Source organism: Condylura cristata, unplaced genomic scaffold (assembly GCF_000260355.1).
Source record: "Condylura cristata isolate star-nosed mole 26May11 unplaced genomic scaffold, ConCri1.0 scaffold00007, whole genome shotgun sequence".
NCBI lineage: Eukaryota > Metazoa > Chordata > Mammalia > Eulipotyphla > Talpidae > Condylura > Condylura cristata.
Window position 1 is genome coordinate 15901593 of NW_004567108.1, and position 22927 is coordinate 15924519.

At 38.9% G+C, this 22927-nt stretch overlaps 1 protein-coding gene across 1 annotated transcript in view; it reads left to right on the forward strand.

The window, feature by feature from the left end:
- The first annotated feature begins 346 nt into the window (after nt 1-346).
- Nucleotides 347-22927, forward strand: part of SPEF2 (sperm flagellar 2) — a 125749-nt gene continuing 103168 nt past the window's right edge. Inside the window, exons 1-6 of the mRNA XM_012721753.1 lie at nt 347-404; nt 9535-9637; nt 15522-15777; nt 20091-20231; nt 21689-21753; nt 22682-22868. Of these exons, the coding sequence (XP_012577207.1) occupies nt 347-404; nt 9535-9637; nt 15522-15777; nt 20091-20231; nt 21689-21753; nt 22682-22868 (810 nt within the window). The remainder of the gene's footprint in view (nt 405-9534; nt 9638-15521; nt 15778-20090; nt 20232-21688; nt 21754-22681; nt 22869-22927) is intronic.

The following is a 22927-nucleotide window of genomic DNA, read 5'->3' on the forward strand; positions in this document are numbered from 1 at the left end:
CAGACTCCTCCCAAACCAGGTTTTCTCCTTCTCTTTACAGGTTCAAATTCCCCCAGCTCAGCTCAGAAGCTTCCCGGCCACGCCCATCCCGCCCAACTTCTCAGCACCCACCGCGGCCCGCGCGGAGCGCACAGTTGGTCGTTCCTGCCAGCAGGGGGCGGCACACGATTTTCTGTGCTGGGCGGCGGGGCTCGAGCGCCTCTCTTGTCCTCCCCTTTCACCTAGTTCCGACCTAGATACGCTTCCTAGCAACGAGTTGTCCTTGGCAACAGGGGGACGCGGGTCGTGGGTTTAGTTTCCCGCGCGTTCCTAACATCTGCTAGCGATCCGAAGACCGGGCTGAACCATGTCGGAGATCCTGTGCCAGTGGCTCAACCAGGAGGTGAAGGTGTCCCAGACCGTGAGTGAGTGACCTGGCCGGGCCAGAGGGGCTGCACCCCCGAGGGCACACAGAGATGACGGGGAAGGCGCGGGCTGTGCTGGTGGGGTGTCTGCCCAGCCAGGCAGCGTCCCCAGGCGAGGAACTCCGCTCCTTCAACCCCCAGGTCCATCCTGCGGTCACTCTCCAACTCATGCCCCACTCTCTCCCGCACAGTGGGGCTTCGCCCATCCCTGATTTAACGCGCCAGACTTTCCCATCTTCACCAAGGGCCCAAACCCGCAGTTTCTGACCTAATTAGTGGTTCTAAGCAATCAGAGGTTTTAGGGAGGACCCTCTGGCTCCTATGGAGAGAGAATTTTGTTGTACTCTGCAGCCTGGTGCTGATATTGCCTCCCCTGTCTCCATCCTCATAAGCAGGTTGTGCTGGCAAGCTAGTGGGGTTTGATGCCCGGGACACATTACAGCTACCTCCTCCGAGAACGTTTCCATCGGTATAAAGCAGATGCCATCATACTCTCCATCCCTAACTACTATGAAGAGAGGGAAAGTGTGAAATGAGTTAACACAAACTATGTTAACAGATGCAAATTTTATGTAGGATAAAAGTTTACAAACTTCAGCTACTTCTGATCACTGTTCAGTTTTGCCCAAAGGTGGACCTTGGTTACGAGGCAGATTTTATCTCAACCATGAAGTTGCCACCCATAGTGGCATTTTTTACAGGCTGGCAGCTTCTGTGGCAGCCAAACCATTCATTCCAGCACAGCCCTCAACTTCATGCTGTTGTTTCCTCAACAGCAGTTTTTTTGTTTGTTTGTTTCCCAGCTGGTATGGTTGTTGCTCAAGACAAGAGATTTGTCGCCCAATCATTTCAATCTGTTTTCTCAGAAGCAGCCTTGCATAATGCAGACTTGCTACAGAGGGTCCATGGTGCCAACACAACCTTCTGTGACCCAGAAAATTTACTGCATCAACAGTGTTCCTACAGTGACAAAGTGTCAGTTATCAGTATCAGGATCTTTAACACTGGACCATCTCCCCATTGCATTTCTTGGGGCTTACTCCCCAGACTTTTTTTTTTTTTTTTTTTTTTTTTTTGTGCCAAACCACCACCCATATACTCCCCGGGAACTGCAATTAGTTCTCAGCCAGGATTCTCTGATGGTTCTGTTGTGTCTCTTGACAGTGCCCTAAAGTTGTGATGCTGACCTCAGAACAATGTCTAGTAGTTTTCTTTTCTTTTTCCTCTCTCACCACCAGTCAAAACACATTATCACTCCCTAAAGCTATGCTGTTTCAAAGAAAAGCAGTTACAGATGACTGAGTTTAATTTTGTTCATTTATTTGATTAGTAAAAACCACACCATTTGTTTAAGTTCCCAGGACTCTCTTGCATATTGAAACACTTTTGAAAAAAGTAAATAAAGTTAATAAGAAACATAAAAACAGTAGTATGTCAGTTTGGGGAATTAGAGGGAATTGTAAGTTAGGGGAATTTTGGTTTTTAGATGAGGAAGAATTATTTCACTTTATGAAGATTAAAAGGCTGGCAACTTTTAAAGTAGGAATTTTAACAGGACAAACCAGTTGGAAAATTCCCAATGTCTATTTCCTTGCAGTGTAAATCTGGAAGCTGTTAGCAAAGACAGCTGCAGTGTTTTGTGTCCCACTCACTAGCAAGATATATCCACTTCTTAGTCCTAATTGCTAAGAGGAATCTAAAAAGAGAAGCATTTCCCAAGTAAACAAGCTCCTTACTCTAAGGCTTTTGAGACTTTAATGTGTTTGCAAACAAATAAAATAAGATCTTTGCACCTCGGGAAGCTTATTGCTACTTGGCAATTCCCATATTTTGATCAATTGTTTTCAGTATACACTGGAAGCTTCTGAGTGGCTTTTTTTTTTTTAATGTGTTTTTGAGATCCTGGATATTTCTTCTTTTTCAAAAAAAGATTTATTTATTTATGCATACAGAACTGGGGTACAGGCCAGAGATGCTGGGGCAGTGAGAGGGTTTTCCAGAGACAGAGTGGGGAGCAGAACATGCCAACTGATAAAGTACACTGCTGAGGAGAGCAGTGGGTGGGTCAGGATAGGTCTGCTGTGCCATGTGGGTCACCTCCGGGGTGGGGATTGAACTCATGCTAAAGTGGCTTTAGCTTCTCAGTGCTGTGCTCAAACCCGCTGCGCCACCAGGGAGGGCCTGAATGGCTTTTATAGATACTATCCTGGAAGGATCAGAACGAGGTACAACCACTGGCAAATTCTGGATGAGAGTCCCACTAAGAATAAGAATTTGGAGCCAGACTGCTTGGCCCTATCTGTACCACTTACTAGCTAGTGAAACTGGGCCAGCTATTTGCCTGCATTTGATGCTACTTAAAATAATGGAGACTAAATGAGATAGCACACAAGATACTAATGAGACAGTAAATATGGAGACTAAATAAGATAGTACATGTGAAGCATTGAGAACAGTACTTGGTACATAATAAATGCTAAATCTCACCTTTTGGAAATATCATACAAGAAAATCATGTGCAAGGATGTTTAAATAAGCATCATCATTGCTACATAGATGCAGACACAAAAAAGAAAAAAGAAGGAAACAGGTTTACATATCCTTTTGTGGTGGAATATTTAGATATATGATGCTGTATTCTTGCAATGGATTGTTATTCTACTGTGAGAAAGAATAAGTTTATTTGTCATGCCTTTTGACCTAGAGAATTCCCATGCATTTTTGTCAAGAAAAGTTAGTGTTCATTCTGAGGTGTAATTCCATGTTTGTCCCACTAGGAAACATGCACAGACATATGTGAATATGTGCATTGGTGTGCAAATGCAGAGAGATGTCCTGAACTGTTGGTCTAGAGATGAATCTTCATGTTGTTGCTTAGACATGCATAGACAAAAGTGTGGAAGGAGATAAAATGTGTATTAGTTTTGATTATACTGAAGGATTGCTGATATTTCTTTACACATCTGTGTATTCTGGTTCATCGCTTGTATTGCCTATAATTTGAAAGGAAAATTCAGTATAATACTCCCACTAAAAAAAAAAAAAAAATGAAAAAGGAAGACCCAAGCTCACATGGCAAAAGTAGGGAAAAAACAGGCTCAATACTTTCATTGAATCATAGTATTTCATAATACAATATTGGTGGTGTCTGTATGAGTTGTTTTCTAAAACTGACCTTATAAATGAAAGAAAAATAACAGTAATAAAACTTATGCTTAACGGAGCACTTGGGCACTTCTACCAAATCCTGGGCTAAGCCTTTTACATAGGTGCTCTATGGGGGTTGATTTGATGTCTCCCCTGATAGGTAGCAATTATTGTTCTTACTTCTCAGGGTATAAAAATCAAACCTAAAGATTATTGTTTTTACTTTGGATACCCTGAAATCAAGACTTAGGCACAAGTAACTTTCCCAAATCCAGTTTTCTCTTCATTGTCCCTCTGATACTACTGATAACAATGTTTAAGATTATTGATACATTTAAAATATACATAATAAGGTATTCACAATATTCAATGTAACCACACCCAAAATCCAGAATACAGATTGTTCTACAACCCAAAGTATCTTATCTGTGCAGCACAGACATAAAAGGTCTCCTGATTTACTTATAGGCAACGTTCAGATATGACATTTTGATGTTAGTTCCCTCTTATGGTGAAATTTATGGCATACAAATTTATGCTGTGTTTCAGAGGGTATAACCCTGCCACTCACAGGAACACTAGATGGTGAAGATGGCAGGGTGAATTTCCTAGTGTTTGTTTAGAAGTGGTTGTTTCCACATGTTGTTTCCTGGGACAAAGAAAACAGCATGAGAAGAGACAAGCGAATGCATGAGACTGGATAATGGTTCAGTCACTGGAGAGGCAGTTAAATCTGATGGATTTCTGGATGTTTTGGAAAGTAGAAGTCGATTTGAATAATTTTCTGTTGTCTGGCTTACCCTACCAGTGTTAACGAAAACGAATTCCAATGCTGCTCATGGAGGGCAGTCTGTCTCCGCTTAACAAGGTTCCTAGGCCTCTCCAGAGACTTGATTAGTCGTAACCGATGAAGATTCAAATCTATGTTTCTAGAGCTAAGGCTCTTCAGTGCATCAAGTTTAATTAGATCATTTCTCCATGAAAGTGGTATTTAGATATTAATGAAATGTCACAGACTACAAAAAAGTTGCTCCACACACCAAAAAAAAAAAAAATGACATCTGAAACTCAGTTATTTTTATAATGAAAAATAACCAGTACAGCATAATGCTACTGAAATATTTGCTATAAAATTCTTTTAGTATTCTGTTGTTCCCAAGAGAAAGAATTGAATCTGTTTTATAAAACTTTTATGAGGTCACCAGAATGTCATATCTGAACATTGTCTGTAAGTAAATCAGGAGTTGCTCAGATCAGATCGTTTGGGTTGTAGAACAGTCCGTATTCTGGATTTTGGGTGTGGTTATGTTGAATATTATGAAGCCCTTATTATGTATATTTTAACTGTATCAATCTTAAGCATTGTTATAAACACGACCAGAGGTACAATAAAAAGAAAACTGTTTTTGGGAAAGTTACTTGTGCCTAAGTCTTGAGTTCATGGAAACCAAAGTAGAAACAATAATTTGAAGTTCCCATTTTTATACCATGAGAGGTAAGAACAATGGGGAGGCATCAGATGGAATTATAAACTGAAAACATCTATCACAGTCACTAGTACCTATATAAGTATCTAGATTCTCAATACACTTTTTTCTGTCTCTCGCTTAATAATAGTGCTTACTATTGTGCTTGTCGCACAATGGACATTTAGCAAATAAATTTTTATTTCATGAGAATGTATAATTGAGCCAAAAGTGAGGCACTATTGCAGGCTGAAACTGCTCATCAGAAGAAGGTGACCCTCAGCAGTTTGCTTCTTAGCTGTGTATTTCCAGAAGCTCTAGGCAAGACTTTAGGGATTGTTTCATATTAACTGCATTTACATTTTGTTGATTTTATAAGTCAGGGCACCAGTTGATGAGGAAAAGGATAGCACTGTCCATTGAACACAGTGCTCTCTCTTGGTCAGATGGTGCATGCAGGACAAGACCAAATTTATAGTTCAAGCAGCTCACTCACAATCAGAAATCAGGTATCATCAAAGAGAACCCTCAAATCGAGCGAATATATGCTGTTTTGCTTTTCTGCTCTAGAGATATTTTAACTAGATCAGGTTTGGTTGCATGGATTAGATTTGATTACATTAGATTTTACTAGATAGATTAGATAGATGGATTAGGTTTGGTTATATTAGAGAGTTGAATTCTTTCCTCCTTTCCCACTACTTGGGGATACATGCTATTTATTTAGTGATATTTTCCATCATGACTACTACTCCAAAAACTTCCAACATTTCAATATTTGTGTATTCTTTCATTGCAACATATCTGTTTATGGAAGAGGATTAATGTATCCGAAGATTATAGTTTACATGATGTTTGAAAAGCTTAAACAGATAAATGATTGAGAATTTTAAGAGTTATTTTGTGGCCTTTTTTATTTTTTTTCAACAAGTGGGTATCTGTAAGTTTATCCTTTTATACTAAATTTCACTAATTTTGTCACAGAATTATGTTCTATCTGTCCCAAATTTTGGTTTCATGTACCAATTTTTGCAAAATGGTCAAATATTATTTTGAGAGACTACAGATATAAAAATATCCCATTGAATATTTACCTATTACAGTACCTTATAAGGTATTGATCTGCAACCTTAGAATGTCCTAGAGTCATATAACTTTAGCTATGAAAAAGAACCTTAGATGTCTTTTACTTTTCTTGCATATGCGGTCTTTAAATCAAGTATGTTTACACATTTGTTATGGTTATACAACTAGGTAGTGGTATAGTTAGCAGTAAATTCTGTGTCTGCTACTTTTTGATTATTCCTGTTTTCACTGGGTATCATTAAATCACACATATTCTCATACTTCAGTCCTCAGGATAGTCAGGAAATTTATTGCTCCTCATGTAATACAACACATTTTTGTATTTCCTGGCTAACTCAGCAGCATTTTCCTTGATTAAAATTTTGCTTCTGTTGACTAAAAATTGAGACAGCAAATCTAATAACAGAAGGCTATCATGTAAATCAATGTCAAATTTTTAAGATATGAAATTGCCAAAGAATGACACACCATATTTTAAGTGTGAAAGATTATAATATAGTAGTTGAGCTTTTGTTTCAGACAGTAAATCTTGGCAAAATGATCAAGTCTTCAAAGAAGAAAACTGAAAAAGTCAGTCACAGGGTATACCTTATCTGAACAAAGTCAGGTTTGTTGACTTGTAACAAGGGTGAAAGGAGATGGGCAGGGTGGGTACCTCGATGTTACATGTTTTTTTGGTTTTTATTTATTTATTTATTTATTTTAAGATTTATTTATTTATACAGAACCAGGGTACAGGCCAGAGATGTGGATGGTGAGAGGATTCACTAGAGACAGAGTGGGGAGCAGAACAGGCAGATCGATGAAGTACACTGCTGAGGGGAGCAGCGGGAGGGCCAGGAGAGGTCTGCCACACCATGTGGTCACCTCCAGGGCAGACGGGAATCGAACTCATGCGGAAGTGGCTCTAGATTCTCAGTGCTGTGCTTTAACCCGCCGCGCCACTAGGGAGGGCCGGTGTTACATGTTTTTAAGGAGGATTCGAGGAAGCTGTGCTTTGTTCTGAAGGGACCTGTCAAGGAGCATAGACCATTCTGTAGCGGAGCATCTTGATGAAGCTTATCCAGGAAGTGAGAAAAGTGAAGCAACGCAAAGCCACAGTTGGTGAAAAACCAGTCACACTCACCAGAACCGGGGCTATTTGGCCATCTTTATTTTGAACACCTTTGTTTTTATGTGAGTACAGACATGCTGTTTTTGTCTTCATCCATGATGGTCACAGAGTGGCCTCCTCAGATGCTGGTGTGCTGTTCAGCAGGAGCCTGCCACAGCTAAGCACAGGGCAGGCATCTCTCAGGAGCATCAAGGCCAGGTGGGGCAGGTCAGTTCCCAGCCAACAGCAGCTGCTTTTTGCTCCCTTAAGTGGAAGTGAATTTACTTGGCTTTTAAGATGCGATTGATATGCAAGCTCTAGATCTTTGTTCTTCTAGTGAAGGAGAAGCCAAGCCCACTATTATGTGATGCCAGATGGCCCTTGCTAAGGAATAGATGGCATTGAGGATAAAAGATCAATTCTAATCCCCCTCATGTTGTAGCAGCAAAAGGCCCTAGACTGTTGTTATGTGAAAAAGTCAGAACCATCTGTTGCCTTTGTTCAAAGCTCAGGCTTCCGGTGCCGCATGGGTGAAGACAGGCCGACAGCAGAGCTGGATGCTGGCAGAACTGGCATATGCTCCGAATTCCAAATTCTCACAGCCGAAGCCTCAGGGGGTGGTTAGGATCTGTTCTCTTGTCAGAAGTTATATTGATGTTTCAAATTAAGACACAGTGTCTGAGGGACAGATATAGCTGAGGAAGAAGGTTATCGACCGCCCACATGAAAGCAGGTATCATGTTTTTGTAGTAATTTTAAAAATAGTTTTAAAATAATGGTAAAACCAGTCTACTTTAGGCAAAACTTGATAAAATTTACACAAATGGGTGCCAGACTGTAGGCTTTAAGAATACACAGATTTTTATTTCTTTTCATGTAAATTATAACCAAGCACAGATTTAGATGACTGGCAATTTTGGGGTTTTGGAGCTTACACAGAGTTGCTTCTTGCTGGTAAAGTGCTTCATGGACACAATGAAAGGTCTTATCACATTGGTCAGTAGATTTTCATCTTGGGCAGTTCAAGAGTTCACCCCAAGCAAACTGATCAATGGAAAGAGTTGACATCTTTTTAAAACTATTACTATATTGATTGAATATATAATATTTTGAGGTTAAAATGTTTTGAGAATAAATATTTGAAAATCCATGTATAAAAGGCCCAAAGACTACTGATATGCAAAATAATCTTATTCAGAGGATGGCTTGTAGGCCTCTGGGTAAAATCTGTATAATGGTCTTTATGGAGTAACTCACCCCTCCTCCCTGCAACCACAGTTCTTCAAATTATGAATAAAGTGTGATTTCTCCACACTCATTCTAGTTCCTGTATCATTAGTCAAATAGATAAAAGAGGGCCATCTGAGACACACGCATTTGTACTGTGGTGCTAGAGACATCTACTCTTTCGACTGCTACTGCTTAGTGAAACATGTTGAAGATTTCTAGGGGATTTTGAAATTATTTGAAAAATGATGACTTTGTCCTATAACGATACAATTTATTTTGTACACCATCCTTGAATACCATCTTTCACTTCATAAGAAAAATACAAGTGGCCCTAAACTAAGGATTTTTTTTTTAAAGATTTATTTATTTATTTGTACAGAACTGGGGTACAGGCCAGAGATGCGGAGGGTGAGAGGATTCACCAGAGACAGAGCGGGAAGCAGAACAGGCAGATCTACGAAGTACACTGCTGAGGGGAGCAGTGGGCAGGCCAGGAGAGGTCTGCCACGCCATGTGGTCACCTCCAGGGCAGGCGGGAATCGAACTCATGTAGAAGTGGCTTTAGCTTCCCAGTGCAGTGCTTTAACCCGCTGAGCCACCAGGGAGGGTCACTAAGGATATTTTTAAAGAAGCACATTCTAGCCAACATTTAACTAGTTTTCTCTGCAGTTATCATTATGTACAAAAGCCAGGTGATTCTTATACCTTACCTCTAATTTTCAAAACAACTCGCCAAGGTAGACATAGATATAGTTATCTCTGTTTTAGAGACCAAGAGACAGAAACAAGAGAGGTTAAGCATTTTGCCCAAGGATATTTTAAAATTTCCATCAGTTCTGTTTTGTTTAATGTAATCAGAAATTGTCTTTTCTTTCAAAATGTCATATGTCATCAGATACTGAGTTTATTTGGGACAACTTTACAAAATGTCTACTGTTAAACTTCAGTCTTTTCAATCAGTTAATAAAAGATATTTCTAGAAGGATTGTCATGGCATTTTGAGTTCAACTTAAATGATGGACTTTTCCTTAAGGCTGTATCATGTAAATACAAGAGCTATATGTGCAACACTATAGTTACTTTTTTGTCTTTGTGCTTTGAAATTCAGGTCCCAAGTCATTTGCAAAGGCATTTTCTAGTGGCTATCTCATTGGAGAAGTTCTGCACAAGTTTGAACTTCAGGATGATTTTTCAGAATTTTCGGAAAACAGGTTAGTGAGATGATTCCTTACTTTAAAAAAGGTCTTATGGCATGGCAACTGTTTAGCCTCCAAAGTTAACTTTAAGGAATCATCAGTCACATGGTCCTTCTAAACCTTAACCAGCTAAGCTTCCCATTGATATGCAAATTGTTGTGCCTCACAAATCTATGCTTCCTAGTCCCTGGAGTCAGAGAGAAAATTTTCAGGGGTCCAGCAGGACCTCACCTCTGGTGGGAGAGGCAAGGGGCCCATCTTTAGCTTTTATGTTCCTGCAATTTTAAGCCTGGTTACTCCTTATTTTGTTAGGTGAGTCTACTTTCCTTTAATAGTGGAAGAGCATATAATGTTCTGGCCTATTAGTATTTATTTTTATGCTTAAAAAAACATGAAATAAAACTTAACTAAAAGTAAAATAATCCATTATATTTTTTGGCTTTAGCAGTTATATTGAGATTCAATTCACACACCATCGTTCACCATTTTAAAGTGTACAATCCAATGGTTTTATGTACAATTACATATTTAGTATATGCCTGATCATCAGCACCACCCAGGGCTTGTTAGGCACCAGACTGTTTTTCATTGTATCAATAGAATTATGCAGTATGTGGCATTTTGTGACTGGCTTCTATTTTGGATATTTCCAAGGTCCATCCAAGTACTTCTTCATTCCTGTTTACTTGCTGAATAATTTCAGTTGGATATATCGCTGTTGGCTTATCAGCTCATCAAGAGATAATAGTTTCCACTTTTGGGCTATTATGAATAGTATTGCAACGAACCTTGTGTGTGTGTGTGTGTGTGTGTGTGTGTGTTTTATTGAGGTGACATTGGTTTACAACACTATATGTGACTTAGAGGTACAGAAACACATCCTTCAGGCATATGTTACTATACCACACCCACCAGCAGGACCCTGAAAATCTTCCATTCTAGTCCACCAGGTCACCACTTTGCTTTCCCTTTTTTCTGTCCCTTTTCATAGCTTCAGTTCCATGGTCAAATTTCTAGGATTTGAAATTTTTCTATAAAAAATGTTTTTATTTCTTTTAAGCACAGACTTAGGATTGAAATCACTGAGTTACACGGTCTTGTTTGTATTTTGAGGAACATTCAAATTGTTTCCAAAGCGCCTGCACCATTTACGCTCACACAGCAGTATTTCTATATCCCTGTCAACACTTGTCATCTTTTTGACTAAAGCCATCCATGTGACTGTAAAGGAGCATCCCATGTCATTTTGATGTGCATGTCCCTAATTGTGAATGATACCGAGCACATTTCGATATATACCTTTGTTGGGGAAACATTTTCCATCTACTTTCTTGAAATTATACTTTTCAAAGAGATTTTAGGCACAGAAAACCTGAAGAACACATGGAGATTTCCCATTTTAACCACATTTCTGTAGCTTATGTCTTCATGAGAATTTTCCCTATTTATGTAAATTATCTAATATGTAGGCATACACTTGTTCATAGTACTCTTGCAATCCAGTCCTTTTTATTTGTTACATGCTGTTACATGATGTCCTCTTTACTCATGATTTTAGTAATTTGAATCTTCTCTCTCTCTCTTGCTAAGTCCAGCTAGAAGTTTGAAAATTTTGTTGATTCTTTACAAAGTTCAACACAGGAAATTAGATACTCCAGTTTCTTTGTCTTTCATAAGGCATGTCTTAGATGGAATATGACCCCTCTACCTCCCAGCCACCTTTGCCATCAACCCAGAGCTTTCACGTCAGCTGTTCCAGTCTGTAGCTGGTCATGTGTTTTCATTATGCCTTATGCCTTTTACATATGACTATTTTTTTTCACTTCCAGCATGATAAACTTTATTCATTGTTAGATCCAGTTCAAAATCTTTGACTCCAAAGAAGTTATATCACATCACATTATACTGATTTACATGTCAGATGTTATCATTGTGCCTCCCACATGAAGAAACCTTAACAGTGTTTGATGAGTGAGTATACAAATGTTTACTCCTCATCTATCTGCAAAGTTGCAGAAAGTTGCAGAGTGTGTCTGTGCATTTATTCTTTGTCCCCAAACATTGTCATTGACCCACAACAGACACATAGTAGCTTTTCTCTGTGGAATAAATGGATTATGCTAGAAAGGATAGGTGTTTATCTACAGGAAACTGAAAGGACTATACTGAGCAGATCTAGCATGCAACTTTTCAGGTTCACTGAATTGGCTCTGTGAGCAGGATCATACAGGGCCTTTGTGTGAATTGAAAAAAAGGACCCTGTCCAGATGAGGGCCATTGTGAAGATAGGTGTTTATAATCAGTGAGGCCTTGTGCCCTTGTAGATGAAGCAACCTTGTGTCAGGGATGGGACTTGGAAAAATGAGCACAGGGACCACAGGGTGTGTTCCACACCTTTGGACAGGAATGTCCTCTGGTGATATCATATGGAAAAGCCCTCTTTTTCATTAGTGCACAGGACTAACTCTTGATCACACTCGGAGTTACTGAATTCCACAGGGTGGGGAGTATCAGAAAGGGGTGCAATTGGCCTGACAACCAAATCTAAGCACTTTTTAGTTCTTAGAAAAATCCACTTTGGGTTTTTTGTTTTTTGTTTTTCAGGGCACATGGCCCCTTTAAAGCATCCGGGATCATTAGGCTCATGGATTTGATCTTTGTAATAGTTTATTGAGTGGGGAAAAGTATTCATGTTGTCAAAACCCATTTTGGTCAAAGGCCAAGACTCCGTGATTTGGGGAGTTTGTCTTTGATTTAAGTTTCTTTGATCTAAAATGTAAATAACTAAGTATACCTGTTGCTTATAATGTGAAGTTATTTCCCTGGAAATGACTTAATTCTGAGGGTAACTCATCTGACTCTGCAGAATTTCCCTATTAAGAATATCTCTAGTCTAGCCCAAAAGATGGAAAATGAACAGATTCTCTGAAAGAATGAAATGTGAAGGAGCATGATGTCCCTGTGGCTGGCAGCTTTGTAAGATGTTTTCTCTCAGGTGTCAAGAAGGCGGGGAGAGAGGTGATCCCTTGGCAAATGAGAGCCGCAAGTGGAGAGGGAGAAGACTTCTCCCAGAATACAGTTCTCCTTCTCTCCAAGGTCATCATTTACATCATATGCTCTCTCTCCAGAGCAAAGCTGTCCCAGAGGTTTCTCTGTGTTCAAAAACAACTGTTGATTACCAAGTTAAATTAGTTGAGTATATTCTAAAACAAGGGTAGACCTCTGCCCATTTACACACCAGCTGTGTTCCCAAAATTCTAATTGGATGGACATTTGGACTATCTATTAAAAACTCCAGAGAGAAGTAATCTTATACCTGGGAACTCTGGCTACTCTATTAAAGTCATCTTAAAGCCTGATGTGTAACAGCACCGTCATATTGTGACTTAACTGCTTTGGGTGTGTGTGGTGGGGGGGAGTGGAGGGGAAGTGGAGGTCATGAAATGCAAACCAAAGAGTTCTCCACTCTTACTGGGTATAGTTATTGTTTGGTAAAATTTGCAAATGAGTAATATTTGCTTTTGGATTCTCCTTATGGTGAATCCAAATTATGGTGCCCTCAACCTCAACTTCTGAAGTCCAAGGTTATGGCTTTCCTAAGGCTCTGACTGGAGTCTTTTAGTCGGTATCTTCCCAGGTATAGTGGTAAGACATAAGGGGCTCCTCGATAAGAAGGGTGCAGAAGGACAACTGTGAGGGGAGGTCAGAAGGCAGTGTGGGTGTCTGGCTGAGGGGGCTATGCACACGCCATTGGTGCGGCTTTCTTTTTCCACAGTCATGCTCTCCCAAGCATGGTCTACGCTGCCTTAATCATCTGTTATCTCAAATGTTGAAGTCATTTGTGGAGAAATTGCAAAAGTAGATATAAGACCTATAAAAACTGTTTGCTTTTACTGCTAAGAAGATTTATTTGAAGCATTCATCATGTCTTGTCACTTCTAAGATCTGTTTTTTTTTTTTTTTAAGATTTATTTATTTATTCATATAGAACTGGGGCACAGGCCAGAAATGTGCAGGCAGAGCAGGGAGCAGAACAGGCAGACTGACGAAGAACACTGCTGAGGGGAGCAGTGGGTGGGTCAGGAGAGGTCTGCCGCGCCATGTGGATCACCTCTGGGGCAGGCGGGGATCGAACTCATGCAGAAGTGGCTTAAGCTTCTTAGTGCTGTGCTTTAACCCGCTGTGCCACCAGGGAGGGCCCCTAAGATCCGTTTCTTTTTCATAATTTAAATTAGTTTATTCCAGGCTTGATGGGTGTAGATTATACACTAAGTATACATTGTCAAACATTTCTGGCAAAAGAGTGTAGTAAACAGAGAGAACAAGATGCCATGTGATTGGAAACAGAATTCCAAGCATTGCTTTGTTATTTTTGTTGGTATTGGCCTTCCCATCACACTGAACCCTTATCCATGTTTAGAAATCATTCTTCTCTTTTTCCAACACCATATTCTTTTAGGTTGCGGTGTCTTAAAGGCGAAGTTAGTAGCTACTTCTAGGCTGTATTTTAGGAGGGCTATAAACACCCAAAATGGCATGTGTATTCTGTGTGTGTGTGTGTGGATGTGTATTTTTTTCCTGTGGGAAAGTTCCCATAGCTCTCATAAGATTTTCATTGGCATTTGTGATAACACAAAAAAAGAAATAAAACTTAGACTCCTTGCTTGAGAGCAATCTATTGAGAAACAGTATATTAGAAGCAGCATATACAGTTAAAGTGTTAAATGATCTCTATAAACTTCTAAAATTTAACTGAGGTCACTAAAGGTCATTGTGTCTTCTCTAAATAATGTCATAGCTCAGAATGAAATAATTGGGAGAGTAACCCTTTCACATTAGAATTTGTGCAGGAAATCAAATATATAGCATCTCCCTTGGTTCTGAGGTATCATTGCAGGAGGAGTAGGGGTAGGATTTTGTTTTCTATTAAAGTGTTTTCATTGTTTTCCCCCATTGAAGCTTGTTACCAAATGTTAGGCAGACAAAGAAAAAGAAAGCCAGTGGTTGAAATGACACCATTTTAATCACAGAGAGGCATAGCAGGTTAAAATGCATGCACCGTCTTTTGCCTTTTTTCTGTCACTGGATTCATAGACTCATTAACAACCCTGGATCATGTGGGACCTCAATGCAGTTTATCACCACTCGTTGACTGGTCTCTTCTCCCACTATGAATTCCTCAAGGGCTGGGACTCTGTAGCATTTTAATTAATTTATAAAATCCATCAAATTTAATAAATGTGCTTGGTACATAATGTATTTAATAAATGTTAGTTAACAGTGAATTAACACATGAATGGATTAATGAATTTCTTCTAATATGAACCAGATTTGCTAACAGATGATTCAAAAATAAGTATAGCTTACAATTATGAAGTCTTTATTGACACAAAGTTAGAAATGTAAGTTGTATAGTAAAGAAGTCATAATTTGTTTGATTGCAGAGCTGATGTTATTTAATGATTTCCAACAGTGCCCAAGAGACTTGGTCAATGCAATATTTAGAACTATTTTCAGACTCTAGTAAGATTATCATTTGAAGAAACACATCTAAAATGCAATTTGCCTTTAGGGCAAAATATTTTTCAAAACCACACTAAAGTTTTTCCATTTAGAAGAAAACATTTAGTTATGCTTCGGTATTGACTTCTAGTAGAAATTCTGGTATCTATTTCAGCAGCAAAGTATAAAATTAATGGATTTTTTTTTAGCTGTTTAAGAGAAATAAAATCATGGCATTTTAGGATAATGGAAAATTTCAGTATATTTACATGACTGAGCGACTTTAGAAAGGAAGGATACCTTTCAAAGAACATGAAATAATTCATAATATTGGATCACAGTAGTACCTCTGATCTTTGTTTTCCGTGTCAATTATGTGAAATATTTCTGTATCTAGGAACCCCAGTGCCAAACGTAGTAATTTTTCTCGCTTGGAACCAACACTTCACCTTCTTGGTGTGCAGTTTGATCAGAATGTAGCCCAAAATATCATCACGGAAAAGCCTGGGGCAGCAACAAAGCTTTTATATCAACTATACATCACTCTGCAGAAGAAGAAGAAGAAGGGTGGGCCGATGGGAGTGGAAGCGCAAATCACGCAACCGGTCACCGCTGTAAAGCTGCAAAATTTGAAGAGTGAGGCTTTTCGAGATGTAAGTCCGTAAAGATACGTTAGCAGCTCATCACAATGTAAAGCCTGGTCCAGGGATGTGATGTGACGTTGCGTCCTCAGGGATCCCCCTTTTGAATGTTATTGCCTACACTTGGGCTTCATTTTAAAATAATATTTTCCATTCATTTATCCTCTTGATATCTCCTTCTATCCTGTTCACATCACCTTCAAATTCCCTTGGTGCTTAATAGCCTGTGGTTTTCCCTCAGTTCTTCTCTTCCCACCTCTGCCTCTCTCAGGTCCGCTCTGCTTTCCTTTTGCTCTGTTGCAGCAATCTGCCCACATTCAGACTTTCTACAGGAGCTTAATCAACTGCTAAAGGAATGAAATTAAATTCCATCAGTTGGGATTCTGCTCAGAAACCTTCTATTTTGCACATATCCTATCTCCAAATTAGACTAACATTCAAAACCTTTCCCTAACTGATCTTTAATTCAACCCATTTTTCTAACGTTTCTAGTTCCAGCTACAATTGTTCCCTCTTATGTAAACCAGCAGCGTTTCCTGCTTTCCTTTCTCTCCCACCCAAGCTCAGCCTTCATCTCTCTCCTGATTCACTCAACTTTTTTCCATCTGCCTCTGTGCTATCTTCCTGGGGCTCGTGCTCCTGCCTGGGGAACTCCTAGATGCAGGTAATTCTCACTCTCCCTGGAAATTCCTGGCTGCTTACATTCTTGGCTAACTTTCATTCCTTATTTGTCACAAGATTTTTAGTTCCTCAGAATCGAGGAATATTTCTAGTGTAACTTTGGACATGGAAAGTACTCATTAAAGTGCATTTTGATTAATAGATAGAATTTTTTAGTTGGCAGTGTTCTCTAGTTTCTGTGCTAGCTCCTTATGGCAATTGAGGCACATGAGCTTTTCCAGGCCTGTAGAATAATGGAGGGAACTGCACTGATGGAAAGCACTAACTAGAAATGGAAATAATTCGGTCCTTAAATTTAACTTGTAAAGCAGCAGTGACAATGTAGATGTGAGGGCCAGGTCTGTTTTTAGATGTGTCTATTCTAAACGGACATTTTTATGAACCTGGTAGCAGAATGAACTCAACCTCCCCAAGGAGAGAGAGGAAGAGATTAGGCTGAAAGCTAAATAGCTTAGCATTGCCTCATGCCTCCTTCACTTACAAGTTGGGTAACTTTATGGCAGTCCCTAGGACAGCCTTAGTCTCAATTTTCTCAGCTATAAAACAAGGGTGATTGTCTCTACCTGCACCAAACCTACCTTTTCTTATAGCTTCAAGAAGATGATATATGTGAGTTTGTTTTTTTGTTTCTTTTTTTTTTTTTTAAGTATAAAACTGTCAGCAATAACAAGTGTTATAAGAGCTATGTGTGTGACATCGAACAAGAGAATGTTTGGTTTGATGTTGGTTTTGGTGATCTTCCAGAGTCACTCACTCATTCACCAAATAAATACTTGTTGCACTTCTGTATTATGGCAGACACTTGCATAATAATAATAATAATAAACAGAAGGAAAAAGCCCAACTATTTCAAAACTCACCTTTTAGGGAGAGAAAAATGTTTCAGTAGAGAGATACAGGTTACAGTAAGTGGTAGATTAAATTGGAGAAGAGGGAGGGAGCACAGACCATACTTTCAAGAAGCGTGGAAGTTGAGGAGAGAAAAGCAACAGTAGCTATGAGAGAGACGCTCCAGTATGAGTTTGTTTTCTGAACATGGAGACGGAGCACCTGCCTGTTTTGAGAGAATCAGTGGCAGATGACCAGGGTGAAGGTAAATTGAAGAAGATTCTCTGCAGAAGAGAAGAGGCTGAACAAATCAGCAGGTCAGATGAAGGTGGAGATGTCTCGGGAAAGAGGCAGAGATGCCGTTTTCTTTGATACTGTTACGAGGAGGGCAGCCCATTGTCAAATGGGTTGCCTGACTGTGGGTCCTTACCCATGTGCTTAAAGGGATGGATAGTAAGACTCAACTGCAGGCACACACAAGAAGGTTAATTAAGGGTTTACTTACAAAAGAAGGGGAATGAATAACTCAGGGAATAAGCGAAAGAGATAAGTTGGTCAATGTGTCCTGCCAGTTCTGCTGACCTGGAACCCCAATAACACTGAGAGCTGGAGAAAAGTCAAGAGTCAAGCCACAAGCCATGAGGTCAAGTGACCCCCACTGCCCCTCATGTCTGGTTTTATATCAAAACTGGATGCTTAACTCCACCCTCAGATCCCAGAAACCCTCCCTTTGGTGATGATGGGATTTATAATTCCGGTGTCTGGAGTGAGGGTAGAGTACACAAAACTTGTATCTGTAGAATTCCTTCAGAACATCCTTTACCCCTGACAGTACCAGATGGAGGAAGATGAAGTATCTTATGCAATAATATTAATAATGACTAAAAATTCTAAGTGAATAGATGAGATGTCAGGCCCTGTTCCTTCATATGTTTTATTTTGGTCCGCACAGCAGTCCTGTGAGTCAGGAACTTTAGTTATTTCTATTTTACAAATGATGAAACTGAGCTACAGACCATTTAGGTAACTCCCGAACTTCTTGAAGCTAGTAGGCAGGAGAGCTGAACTGCACACCGAGGCATCCTCACTCTAGAAGCCATCTCTGTAGTCTACTTTGTATCTCAGGGTATTTCTTGGGTTGGAGGGGGATAAGCATTAAGTTGAGACAATCCATAGGTGCTGAAGTGGAAAAGCAAGGAGTTCAAGGATCTTACATTTTCTCTGCCTTGTGAAGATGGAGGCCAGGTCACTTTTAAGAGTGGGAAGTGCAGGATGGTATTTAAGAGCTTAAAGGCAGCTCTCGTCCCCCCGGCCCAGCCCCCTGTGATCCTCTAACCTAGTGCCAGTAGCTATTGAGGCAGTTTGAGAAGAGAAAGACCAGAAATGGCTCCAGCAACTGTACCGTATTTTTCAAAGCCTTCAGTTTCAAAGGAGATTATTTTGGATACAAAAGTTTTAGTTAAACACATTAACTATGTTGCTCTATGTCTCACTTCCTAATCATCTGAGAGCTCATTTTCTTATGCTTTTGCACTCTCATTTCCAGTGCTCTGAAAGTTTTAATATTTCTTCAATTTTTATGGGGAAGAGGCTTAAGAAACAGAAATGTATGGCTCCTTATATTACCTCTTATGTGTTGAAATTGATTTTGTAACATTTTTATGAATATGTATCTCCAAGTATTCAAGTGCTAGTCATTGAAAATTAAGCTCAGGGAGAAAATTTAAAGTATATATGAGACTATTTTGAAGAAGAATTTAGATCATTTTTTAATTGTCCTGACGTAAATACGGGGCTTGAATTTATCTCACCCATCACCAATCTTCATAGAAATTTTATTTTGAAGGCAAATTTCATGTGTGCTTATAATGCCAGTATCCTCTTTGTTCTCTGATAACAGAACCTTTTGAAATGCTTATATCACTTAGAGACATAGAAACTTGAAATCATTTAAACTTGATTTTCAACATAGTGTGGATTACCCAAAGGTTTCAAGAAAAAAAAAACAAATGAAAGATTTTGTCAACATGCATTTTGAGAAGCTTGAAATTTTTCAAAAAAAAATTTAGAAATTTAGAAATTAATGGTTCAGGTGCTTTTGTGTTGGGGGTTGCTGCTGGTGAGGCTAGCGAGCACTCACAGCCACTGTCCCTACTGAGGGAGAAAGGTGAACCTTTCCTCCTCTTCTCCCTCTTCTGCAAGCCTGTGTGGCCTTTCTACCTGTTTTTCTTTTCTTGGCAATGCGGCGTGATTCATTCCTTCCTTTCCAATCTCCTTAAATATCTCTTAGCATCTTTCTAGCCTGTTTTATTGTGATTCACTCCCTGCTGCTTCTAGATTCCTTTGAAAAATCTTTAATAATCTCTTATACCTTTAAGGACATGGAGGACAATTGCGAGTAGAATCATTTAAGACTTTTAAGGGAATTTCAGGTGGTTGGGTATATGGGTGAATAAACTCTGGGCAAAATAATGATGGTTTTCCTCATCACACTATTGATCATTTTTTTCATTTATATACTTAGAATGATAGAAAATGTATATATCCTGTATATCCCTAACTCTTTGTGGGGAGGGAAGGGAAGATGAGAGACAAACTCTGTAAGATCTTATGATCCCATTACTTGCCAGCCAGTTGCTAAAGAGTCAGGTTTCCCCCTGGCATTACATTGTATCAGAACATTACACAACTGTAACACCTAGTCCGTGGGCTGATTTCTGAAAACCTTGGTGGAAAAATTGTAATGTATGTGTGCCTGTGAGTGCATACCATTGCCTATTCACCTGATGAACTAATGAGGTTTATGGAATATCCAGCAACGCTTGAGCCGAAGACGACAGAATGAGATCATGGCCAAAATCCAAGCCGCTATTATTCAGATTCCCAAACCTGCATCGAATCGTACCATGAAGGCACTTGAGGTCCAAAAAATGATGAAAAAGAAAAGAGAGGCAGAGGTGAGCGATTATCTTTAATATTTTGTTGTGTTTGTCTTGGAAGAATGATCTCTCCCTTAATTTCTAAAGACATCCCCAAACAGCATCCTTCCTTGTTGTATTATCTCTAGTTTCAGCCCTTGCCATTCAGAATCTCTTTGTTGCCTGCATATACAATCCATTTTATACCACCCTTTGTTCCGAAGCAAAGGACAGAGCTGAGGCCAGGGATGACACACTTGTATTAAATGAGGGTGGTTGACTGCAGTCTTATATTGAGGATTCTGTGGTCTCTGGCTGACTAAGCCAGAATCATTGCTGTCATGTGGGTGAAGCAGGAGCTAGTCATACGGTATGCACCACTCCTCCTGTAAGCTTTTGTTCAGCCATGCTTTTCCAGACTGTTCTATTTTCCTTTGAATCCTGGAAACATTAAGTGGTTTGCTCACTAGCAGTAGGTATGTTGAAATTTAAGGGCTAATCTCATGATATTTTGCAAAACCATAACAACTACCAGTTCTTTCAATAGAATATAATCTGATTATATTTCACAGAGCCACAATGACTACTTTTTGATATTAGTGCTTAGAATCTCCTCTTCAGATTGCCAACAGTGAATGTTAATGATGTTTACTTGGGAGACCTATGGAAAAAAAGTAACAGCTACCATTTATTGAGAGTCTGCTATATGTCAGGCTGGGAATTAACTGCTTCATATTCTTTTTAACTTATAAATAATTCTCAGTATTATTTTTCCCATTTTATTGATGGGACAATTGAGACTCTGAAAACTAACCTATTTAGCCAAGTTCACTGGTAAAATGATAAATGCTAGTAGGACAAAAACTGACAAATCTCTTGTATTTCTAAATCCATTGCAGTTTATGTAATTCACATTTCTTTGTTTTTCAAATATTGAAAAATCTTTACTAGATTCTAAAAATTGCCACACACAAAGGCACTTTTCTAGATCCCACTTTAGTAAAGTATCATATTCTTATATTTCACAGAGTTGACTAAACTAGGATTTGCAGTAGATAGTGGGTGAGCTAAAATTAATTTTTCGAGAGCAAATTAGTAGTATAAATAGGGTTGCATGAAAAATGTTTAAAATATCTAAGACTAATTTTTCAAGAAGCACATATGTTTAAAAGTGCTTTTTTTTGTTTAAGAGAATTACAAGTAAAAATGCATATTTTGACTCTGATACTCTCATTAAGTGCCTGCTGATACACTGTCAGAACTAGAACTATAAACAGAATAATTCTCACTAGGCATGCTTTTAGATATGTTTAGCTTAGTCTGAAAGTAGAAAGGTGAAATTTTTAAAAATACTCTCGGATGCAACTTGCCATATCTTGTCCCCTAGTCAGCTTGACTTCATAGTGCATGCCACCTTTCAGCTTGAATGAATATGGTCAGTGAAGATGGTCAATAGATTTTAGTGGTGGAGAACTGATGCTGAATTTTCTTTCAAGGATGTGGCCAATGAGATTAAGAAGTTTGAAGCATTAATAAAAAAGGATCTTCAGGCAAAAGAAAGGTGGGATGTCAACTTTTTTAATATTTAATCACTAATTAACATTTCAGCCTACATCTGAGTGGCCAGAACTCATCCCAAAAGAAAGGGTGCGTGTAGTCTTTTTATTGGATGCATTGTGGCTGAAGCGTCTGCTTACTCCTGTCACAGATTTCCCATGGAGGGAGGAGTGGCCATGAACTCTTGATAAGCTCTGATGTCCCCACCTCTCATTGCAGTAGGACAGGGCAGCTGAGCCTCTGAGCCAATCGCATCTGCTTGTGAGACCCTCATCTGAGACTCCACTTTGGCCTACAATACGATATGATCTATGTAAACACATGATTATTCATTAAACATGAATTAAGGTTTTATGAGTACTTGTATCCATAAGGAAATTGGTTTCTGTTTAGTCTGTACACACCTATTAATGTGTCGTCCTTGTCTTTATGAGTTGTGTTTTAAAGCCAAATGTATTAACAACTATAACATTAAAAACACTAATTATTGACAATATAAAAACTCACTATTTCTTGGTAATTAACATGATATCTTAAACCATTATAGTATTATGTTCTGTTTAGTTTTCAAATAAAATACAAGAGAAATGCAGTTGGGGATTGATTATTTGGTACTTACATATATATATGGACTCAAAACAGGGGAGTAAAGAGATTTCAAATCAGCAGGAAGAAGAGGAATTTTAGAATCTTTGGATATAGCAAAGATTATATGAAGTAAAAGGACAAGTAGTGATAGGTTTAGTAAGAAGGCCTGCTAAGGACCTCACAGAGACAGAGTACAGAAATGAGTCCACACTGAACTTCTAATATCTGCTTTAATGTTTGTATTGATAGTTAACAAAGCATTCAAAGTTGACTTCTCCTAAGGCCTTTCTCCATAGTGGTGGCATGTGATCTCACTATTGTAAAATAAAAACTATTGTTCTTAGTGCATCCAAGACGGCTTTAGACACAACAGGTCAGACAACTACTGATTTGTTAAACACTTACTCGGATGATGAATATATTAAAAAAATCCAAAAACGCCTAGAAGAAGATGCTATTGCACGAGAACAAAGGGAGAAAAGACGGAGGAGACTATTAATGGATCAACTAATAGCTCATGAAGCACAAGAGGTATGTATTTATATGTTGGTTAAATAATAGTGCTAATAATTTTACAAACTCTAGTCTTT